The sequence below is a fragment of the Plectropomus leopardus genome, chromosome 10 (genome assembly GCF_026936395.1).
Source record: "Plectropomus leopardus strain MGB_pleo_1.0 chromosome 10, ASM2693639v1, whole genome shotgun sequence".
In the NCBI taxonomy this organism is placed as follows: domain Eukaryota; kingdom Metazoa; phylum Chordata; class Actinopteri; order Perciformes; family Serranidae; genus Plectropomus; species Plectropomus leopardus.
In genome coordinates, this window is record NC_142185.1 from 20,395,794 (window position 1) to 20,404,785 (window position 8,992).

At 37.6% G+C, this 8,992-nt stretch overlaps 1 protein-coding gene across 2 annotated transcripts; it reads right to left on the reverse strand.

Moving 5' to 3' along the window:
* Positions 1-914: 914 nt before the first annotated feature.
* atp5mc3a (ATP synthase membrane subunit c locus 3a) lies at positions 915-3,824 on the reverse strand. Of its 2 annotated transcripts, none has more exons than XM_042494451.2 (5): positions 3,705-3,824; positions 3,408-3,504; positions 2,551-2,625; positions 1,597-1,787; positions 915-1,485 (listed from the first exon to the last, which is right to left on the reverse strand). In XM_042494451.2, exons 2-5 carry the CDS (start codon positions 3,444-3,446, stop codon positions 1,371-1,373), a joined length of 420 nt encoding a protein of 139 aa, XP_042350385.1. In that variant the 5' UTR covers positions 3,447-3,504; positions 3,705-3,824; the 3' UTR covers positions 915-1,370. The 2 variants fall into 2 exon arrangements, with proteins under 2 accessions (XP_042350385.1, XP_042350386.1); XM_042494452.2 differs by having other exon boundaries at positions 3,617-3,743.
* Between the last annotated feature and the right edge of the window lie 5,168 nt (positions 3,825-8,992).

Here is an 8,992-nt window from a genome sequence, read left to right on the forward strand (position 1 = left end):
ACAACTTCAGTTTTTATAATAAAAAGATGAACTATTTACCGACAAAAAACTCTGTTATGAACTTGTTTGATCTTCATCAAGCAGTTTTTCAACATATATAGGAATTACGTAACATTTTCCTCCACGTTTTAATTTGAGACGGGTGCAAATGATCAGTTCTGAATATAAATATAAACCTGATCTGTTTCAAAGATTTCATTAAATAGCATGTCTTCTCCTCCCTCATTGAAAATAACAAATCCATGTTTTTGATAAAAAGTTTCTAACTATACACGTCTTTCGTTTAACTACATTAACCTTTTCCCTCGACATGTTCTGGAGGTTTCCATCACCTTTATGCAAATTGCCTAATCCTTCATTTCTGGTTGCAGTGCACCTTGAAGCTTCTGCATACTTGATATATTTCATTGAGTTTTAAATAAGTCAAGTTATCCAATTAGTAACTGTTGTTATACACTTATGGGTTCTATCTTTCATATTTTATAAAGGCTACTATTAAGGGATATTAGAAATACAGCAGTACATACGTCTGCTTCATCTGACATCCTATTCTGTTAGTTACTCAGGCTTCTTTTATTTGGCATTTACCAGTTATAGGAAATTAAAACATAAAAAGCTTAACATATTTTGTCTGATAGCATACTAAAACCTAAAGACATTAAATTTACAGTGACACACTGACAACAGAAAAGTTGTATATCCTTACATCGCAGAAGCCGGAACCAGTCTTGAGCCATTTTTTGCTTCATATTTGATTTAAACAGTTACCAATTACTGATCATTTTAAACTAAATTCAGTCCAGTCCAAGCAGCTTACATTACAGAGAGGTCCAATATATACTTTTTCTTTTTTTTTTAAACGACGCAGCACTTTCATTCAGGGCGTTCAAAAAAGTCAAAACCCATTATATAGCTCAATTAAATCATCTAGATTTATTTAATGCCATTTACAAAAGCAAGCATTCACTTGCTGCCTAAGTACAGTACTATTTAACTGCATCTGAACCAAAAACTCATTAAGGTGGACCCCAAAAAGCTTGCATGTGATGTGCTGAGAAAACAAGGCTGATTCATGGCAGGTGTAAGCAGCTGCTTCACAGAAAAGATGACATTCAAGAAAGCCGTCTGCTCTCTGTTGTGCTAGCACAATGTTCCACACATAAAAGTTACCCCCATTGTTAAATAGTCAAATACATGTATTTTAATCACGTAATTTCTTACATTTGTACAATACATGTTTTGCGTATTTCGACAGTGTCTGAAAGACTTGAAAATGTACATTTCCATGACACCAACACGGAACGATTTTGGTAGCCACAATAAAATATGTAGTCACATCTGTAATGAAAGTGTTGTATGACAGCAGAGTTTTACATAGCAAACAGGATAAGGAAAGCGACCATCAAACAGAACAGTCCCATGGCTTCAGACAGGGCGAATCCCAGGATGGCATATGAGAACAGCTGCTGCTTCAGAGATGGGTTCCTGCAAACAAGAACAAACGCATCTATTAATAAAAAAACAAAGCATGCACAAGAAATCTGTTCATCAAAGTTTTGTTGTTTTATTTCAGTTAGTATTCCTATGAGAACAAACCTAGCATAGCCAATAATGAGACTGCCGAACACAGTCCCAATTCCAGCTCCGGATCCAGCTACTCCGACCGTGGCGGCTCCGGCGCCAATGAACTTGGCAGCGGTGTCAACGTCCCGGCTGATGGCGCTGGTCTGGAAGCCCCTCAGTGTGACCTGGGTGAGGGGGCTCTGTGGCATCACAGCAACACCGCTCTGGAGCAAGAGGAGACAAAAACAGTCAACTTTCTCCCTGGAGACAAATGCCATCAGATGTGACAAGGCAATTAGTTACCATGGAAACAGTGCTCAAACAGCAATAGATACAACAATTAGTTTTCATGGTTATTTAAGAATTCTTCCAACAACCAAAACACAACCATTTTCCACGTTAATGTTAACAATGCAAAGAGTTTCACGCTCTTCTCTCAGTCAAGTTTAACGCTAATTCAATAATCTGAGCTAGTAGCTGGACACTAGTTCAAGTCTTAAGTTTTCTGTCCATATATCAGACTTATCTGAAACTATTGCACCAGAGTCTGAATATTTTGACATAAGCTCTGTCATGTCAAAGAGCAAATGACTAGAGGCAAGTGGTGCACAGATATATAACTCTAACGTATATATTATCAAGAAAGTTATTACATTTAATTCAAAATTTCATGGTGTGTGTATATATATCTATTTTCTCTTCTGTCTGCATTGTGTTATATGCATTTCCTGTTTTTAACTGTTTACTGTTACTTTTTCTGCTCAATCTGTTTCTTGTGTCATTTATTTTTTGTTTTACTTTTCTGCATAATGTTAGTTTAGTTCTTTTTACTTCTTGGTTATCATTTGTTTTTCTCCTGACGTTGAGAGCTGGGGAGTCAATTTGTATAAAGCCTGTGGCTTCTTGATGTCTCCTGATATATTTCTTATTTTTTACCATGTGGCTTTTATGCAGGTTTATGTTGTATAAGCTTGTATTTCTTCATACCTCTGTTTTGAGCTCAGGCCTGGACAGCACAGAGGCAGACAGGGGTCTGTAAAGAGCCCGGGAACCAGCACGGACCTACAACAGCACAGACACAAAAGCAGTTCAAATTTAGTCACACAACACACACACACAACCTCAATAAGACATGAAACACATCACTGGAAAGCAACCCTAATGTCACTTTGTCAATCACAGTGTCACTCTCTGCAGTGCACACACTATCACCTGTGGCCTTCGATGATTTAAGAGTACAGTGTGTGCTGGCAAAGTCACTCGTGGTGCACAGTTGTAAGTTATTTGTACATCAGTGGTGGAGATAAACTACAATAAGCATTACTAGCAACCTTAAAAACACATTGTCCTACTTTCATTTAAACTGATTAGCTTGTTAGAGCAACTAGAAATAGAAATGTGACCTTGAATACCGACTAACAAAACAAGCTACATCTTTTTGGAGGCAAAAAAGCACCAAATCACAAAGGGACAGTGAGCTGCACTGCTCTGTGCATCAGTCTGCAGGTGAACTCTGCACTAATTTCAGTTAGCAGAGGCTTTGAAATGACCTTAACTAACGACCATTACTGAACATGCCCGCTACGAGGAAAAGCAAAGGAAACGAAAGGCAGCTTTTTCAGAATAACTGGCGTGCACCTTGGTCGTAAATATCAGGGCAACAGTGTTCAGATGTCTGTCTTTGCTTTAGCATTAGCTGCTAGCCTGTCGGCCTAGCCTGCATATACCCTTGCCACTCAGCTGCAGCTCAAGTTCAACCAGAGGCCCACCGGATTGATGCTTGAAATCAAGAAAGCAGGACTCAAATTCTCAGCATGAAAACACACCGAGGGAAGCAAACTCACCAGAGCCGGCGTGGAGACGAACTTTGCACAGGCGTACATTTTCTATTTTAGGTAGTTATAACCGGTTCGGTCAAATCTGGTTGAAGCCCGGGTCTCTCTGAGGAGGGAAGACCGGAGAGAAGTAAGGTCAAACGGGTGTAAAAATGCTCCACAGAGAAAATAAAGCCACTCATATGTACATTCACATCCACTCTGCATGCTGTCCTCACTTGTGCGCTGCAATGTGAAGTTAAGAGAGAGGATGAACAGGGATTTATAAGGCTATGCTTCTCATTCAAACTGCCATTACACACTTACCGACTGCAGAGGTCGAACCACAGTGGAAGAGTGCGCATGCGCGCTGTGATGTATGTAGAGGCCCGGATGATGACAGTGGAAGGTCATTTCACTGAAACTTTATTGAACACGATCACAAGAGCAATGCTCATTCACAAAACCAATCGTGGTTTACACACGGTCTGTGTTTATTGATGGATGCGCCTTCTCAGTGTGGATGTAATTAAAAAAAATACACATGTATTACTCCTAATTATGTTCTTTGTAGTTACATTAATGTAAAATTCATAAATCTTGGTCGTGTGGCTCGAGTACAATGAGTAAGATGCAGGGCAGCCAACTTTTCAGAAAAGTTTGGAGTGCAGCATGTGAAAGCATGAAAAATATATAAATAAGTAAACAGAAATTTTAAAGGAAAATGTGAACAGGTAAGTGATGCTAAAATAAGGATTCAGTGATTTTGAAGGAACCTACAACAGACAACTTCAGCTTTTCCTACTTGAAATTGTACAGAACCTCTCTCATCCAGTGATCATGTTGTGTAATTTTATTTTGACAGGACAGTGCACAATAAAATATTAACCTTATATAAAACATGGGAGGTGCATTGTACCAGCTTCTAGCAAAACTGCTATTTTCCACCCCTAGTCCCTGGTCAGGTAGGTGGAGTAAATAAATAGGTTTTCAATTAAAAAGAAAAAAACGTTATTATTATTATTGCTATTAAAAATATTGCTAATTGTACTTTTCTAATTCAATTTATTTTGCATCTCACCAACAATTTTTATAACTTTGAATTTGTTTATATGTACTAGTAAATTTTGTGTAGTTGATTCTATTTGATTGCTAAACGGCTCTGTTGGAGCAGAAACACGGGGGAGGGGTATATTGTATTTTTCCAAATGTATCTGGGATTTATTGTGTTTTACATGTTTTTGAATACCATTAAAATGACCTCGAGCAAAAAACAACAAACTTTTCAAACTATTAATTTCTTCTTTTGCCTCTTATCTTACATACCCATCAAACTGAACGCTGGTTCTATCCCCTTTTTAATCTTCCTTGTTTTTGTTTAATTCTGTTTTCTGTTTAACTCTGTCTGTACTTTTATTTTATGCTTTATGTCACTTTCTAAATCTCTTTTTTTCTGTTTATATGGCCCTGCACTTGCCTTCACTTGCTCTGTTATCACCACATTTTACAATAAAGGAAGATTTAAAAAAAACAATTCATTTCTCACCATTGCCTATATTGTCTTTAAATTCCACGTTGCTGTTGTCCAGGACAGCTTACTCCAAACCTCCAAGTTTGACTAAACCCGAAACTATCACAAAGTAGTCTGTAGACGTCTAAAGAAGTCACTTTCCACCACTGAATTTTTGTCTGTTTGTTCATTCAGGCACTTAAGTACTGCGAGAAGCTCCGCTCTGTCTGTCTGTCTCACTGTCGGGCCATCACCTGTTTGAGACGCGATAATGAAACGGCGTGGAAGCACATCAGCTGTTGTCGAACACTCAGCTGTATTCCAGAGTCAAAGTTGTTCACTGCATTACAAGATTGTTCCAACACTTCTGCTGTCGCAGTGTTTTGGCGGGAGATTTGCTTATTTGTCGTGACACTCGCTCCAGATGCATGAGAGTTGGCAACCACGGTGGGGAACGAATTAGCAGAATTAAAAAAAACTAAATATTAAGAAAAAAAACAACAAAAATCATCTCGAGTTGTTGCACTCACCTCCATGAGTAATTGTGAGTTTTGACAACGCAAAGTCCTCCATTTGCAAAGTTTCTCAAAATGTTGAGCTTATTGCGGTCAACAGTATTAAGTCTGTTAAATGTAAAATCCCTCTAGTCAAAGCTCTGACGGACGCACGTGGACATTAGCGTTTTAAGCACCTGAATCACGCAATGTCACAGGTGTGTTTGGTTTTGGTTATTAGCATACACAGCGCGTTTAACATTAAATGAATCAATAGTTAAGGTAGACGCAACCTCTGCGATCTTTGATTTCTGTTCACGGTTCAGCCTTCATTTACATGAATTCTAATGTATATCAGCATTATGTCATTTTGCTGCTGGATATGAATCCGCTGAGCGCATCTGTCACCCTCAAACTACATCAATAAATCAAAACCATCATAACAGCTCTCTGTGCACATCAGTCAGACAGCCTATGGCTTCAACATGTAGTGCAATAAAAGAAAAATAATGTAAATAATTGCAAAAAGAAAACTCTTAAATGCAAAAAAAAAAAAAAAAAAACCAATGAAGTTTGACACAGGTGGGCAAGACAATTAATAACAAAGGACCAACCTCGAAGGACAAGTCTGGTGATATTTTCGCCTAAAAATCCCACGAAAATACCAAAACCAACAATGAGTTGATCCAGTTAACAAGTATTGCAAAAGTGTTAAATATGGATTATTCCTCTGTGCTTTAGACATTTGTTGTCCAAAAAACAATTTAACTCTTCAATAACCATCAGCACTGTGGGTTATTTTAAGTCAGTCATATCGACCGTCCTGTTGTTGTGAAAACTCAGCAGTGCACCAAAGCTCTGGCTTTAGTGCCCCCCAAAATACTCCATTTACCCTGTTTGAGTGGCATTATATAAAAACTGCAGTGCCCAACAGTTTCAGATAACCACTTAAGCCTTTTTAAAAAATGACAGTATATATTTGTGACCCATTTTTGTGCCACAGACAGGGTATGTTGGAAAGCACTGACAGGTAGATGACACATTGTTGGTTTAAATCTTTTCATTGGCTTTCTTGACAATTACAAAAATATAGCCAGCCTCATACTTCACGGCAAAAAAAAAATAAATCATTTAATATAGTACTTTACTGGTATGTATTTCCAAGCAAGTTTCCAATTAATTAAATTACCACAAAACATCTGACACATGAATCTCCAACCTGTGGGGCTCATGGAGTGTCAGGTTGGTGCTCCAGTCTTACTTTAGCTTTTAAGTTTAGCTTTTAGCTTAAGTTCACTAGAAACTAAAAAAAGGTCTACAAACTGGATCCCTGCAAACTCATTCATTTTAGCAAAATGTCTGCTTTGGATCGGCTATTCCTTTAGTATTTGCCCCAAAGAGCAGTGCTGCATTGTAAGTTCTTGTGGAGATCACAGTGTCCAAGGATGGCAGATATGTCAAATGTGTAAATTCTGGGAAAAAAGTGTAAAAATTCCAACATATCAATAACATTTCTAATTCAGGGAATTGTGCAGCCACAAAAAAACATGGATTCTTGGGTTGCATATTTGAGTCAGTGTAAAAACCATATAGCTTCAATGTACATTCTGGAATATGATACTGTCCAACTTTAAAGCTACATTAGGGGAAAAGTAAGAGTATGATTCATTTTCCCCTAATGTAGGAAAAGTAATCATACTCTTATGAGTTATTTGTTTCACTGAAGCTGCATTCACCACTATATTTTTAGGGTGTAAGCAATGTCACATGACCTGATTTCATGTGACGTTACTCAAGTCACTGAAACCAACTTAAGAAAAGTTCAACAGACTTTTAACAGTTCAGTTGCATTTGTTACTGAATGGATGGATACATTCTAATAAATAAAGATAAATCATAACCTACTTCTAAATTATATTTTATAAATAAATGACTTAATTTAAGATAATAAACTGTGATTGTAACTGTAATTTTTGTAGGAAAGAAGTGGTAAAACCTATCCGTAAAGTTCTGTTCGTGGTTCAACCGTGGAACAAAGGTTTGTTCCAAGGATGGAAATTATTGGCTGTAGCTTTACCGGTCAAACCGGAAAGTAATGGCAGTTTAGATGAGGTTAGCGTGATCCGAACTAGTTTATGAAGGACCGTGTGCTTTCCGTGCCTGTATATTTGCACAAACACAGTCAAGCACAGTGACACTTTTTCACTGAATGAAAAAAAGTCCCCGCTTCAAAGGGTGTTGTAAATGATATTGTTTTTAACGTGGCACCTGCAAAACATCTAAAAGATGCTCTTTTTTGTCAAATGATCTCTCATCCTGTGGCTGCAGTGAAAGCACATTTCAACCAGTATTTCAAAATGAGTTTTTCCTCATAACAAAAGCTGCCTGCCGCTGTCCACCACTATCACCTGTTGTGGTGTGAATTTAACACTCTGCCCACAGGGACTGATGGCTCGGGGCCCTGTCTGTGCGTCTCACAGGCTGATGGTGGAGCTGTAGGCTACCAACACCAGGGCAGATTTGTAATCGTGATGAATGACTCCACAGCAGCTGGTCTGTGATGGAAAGGTAATGAGCACAGGGAGTCTGCCTTTGCTGCATGCTGGCTTTAAGAGAGGAATGTCTCAGTGGCTCCTCAGGTATGATCTCTTCACTTTTACAGCCAACATGGAGCCACAGATTCAAACAGTCAGTAGATCACACACTGTGAACCAGACATGCAAAACAAGACAGAGAATTGATCTTATGCTTTAAAAATCAGCCGAACAGAAGTAATTCTACTCTATTTTATACCATGCTATTGTTCTCTTCTATTGTAGTCTATTCTGTTGTGTTTAGTTCTACATCTTGTTCTATTCCTATTCCTATTCTAGTGTGTTCTTTTCTATTCTCTATTTTATTCTCTATCCTTATGTGATTTATAAGATTCCATTTTGTTCTATTCTTTTCCGTCATATTCTGTTCTATTTTGCTCTGTTCTGTTCTGTTCTGTTCTGTTCTGTTCTGTTCTGTTCTGTTCTGTTCTGTTCTGTTCTGTTCTGCTCTGTTCTGTTCTGTTCTGTTCTGTTGTGTGTGGTTCTATATTTGATTCTCTTCTATTATGTTCTGTTCTATTCTCATGTATTCCATTTGATTCCCTTCTGTTCTCTCCTTTTGTTCTATTCTGTTTCACCCAATTCTGTTCTGTTCTATCATTTCTGATGAATTCTAATTCTATTCTGTTCTATCATACTGTATTCTGCTCTATATTACTGCATTTCATTCTTTTCTGAGGCATTCTGTCCAGTTCTGTCATATTCTTTTGTGTTTGATTCTATTTTTATTCTGTTCTACCATATTCTAGTGCATTCTTTTCTATTTTGTATTTTATTCTCTGTTCTAATGTATTTTATCAGATACTATTCTGTTCTATCCTATTTTTTTCTGTTCTATTCCAATGTATTGCATTCAATTGTGATGTACTCTACTCTGTCATATTCTGTTGTGTTTGATTTCTATATTTGAGTATGTTCTACTTCCTTTGGGGTTTGCTCTATTCTATTCTGATGTATTCTTTTAGATTCCCTTCTATTCTATCCTTTTGTTCTGTTCTATTCCATGAAATTCTGTTG

Coding starts and splice junctions, on each gene's coding strand:
- atp5mc3a (XM_042494451.2), bottom strand. CDS start 3,446: ATGTACGCCTGTGCAAAGTTCGTCTCCACGCCGGCTCTG. Junction 1,788..2,550: donor GGCCTGAGCTCAAAACAGAG/GTATGAAGAAAT, acceptor CTCTTGCTCCAG/AGCGGTGTTGCTGTGATGCC. Junction 1,486..1,596: donor CTCATTATTGGCTATGCTAG/GTTTGTTCTCAT, acceptor TCTTGTTTGCAG/GAACCCATCTCTGAAGCAGC.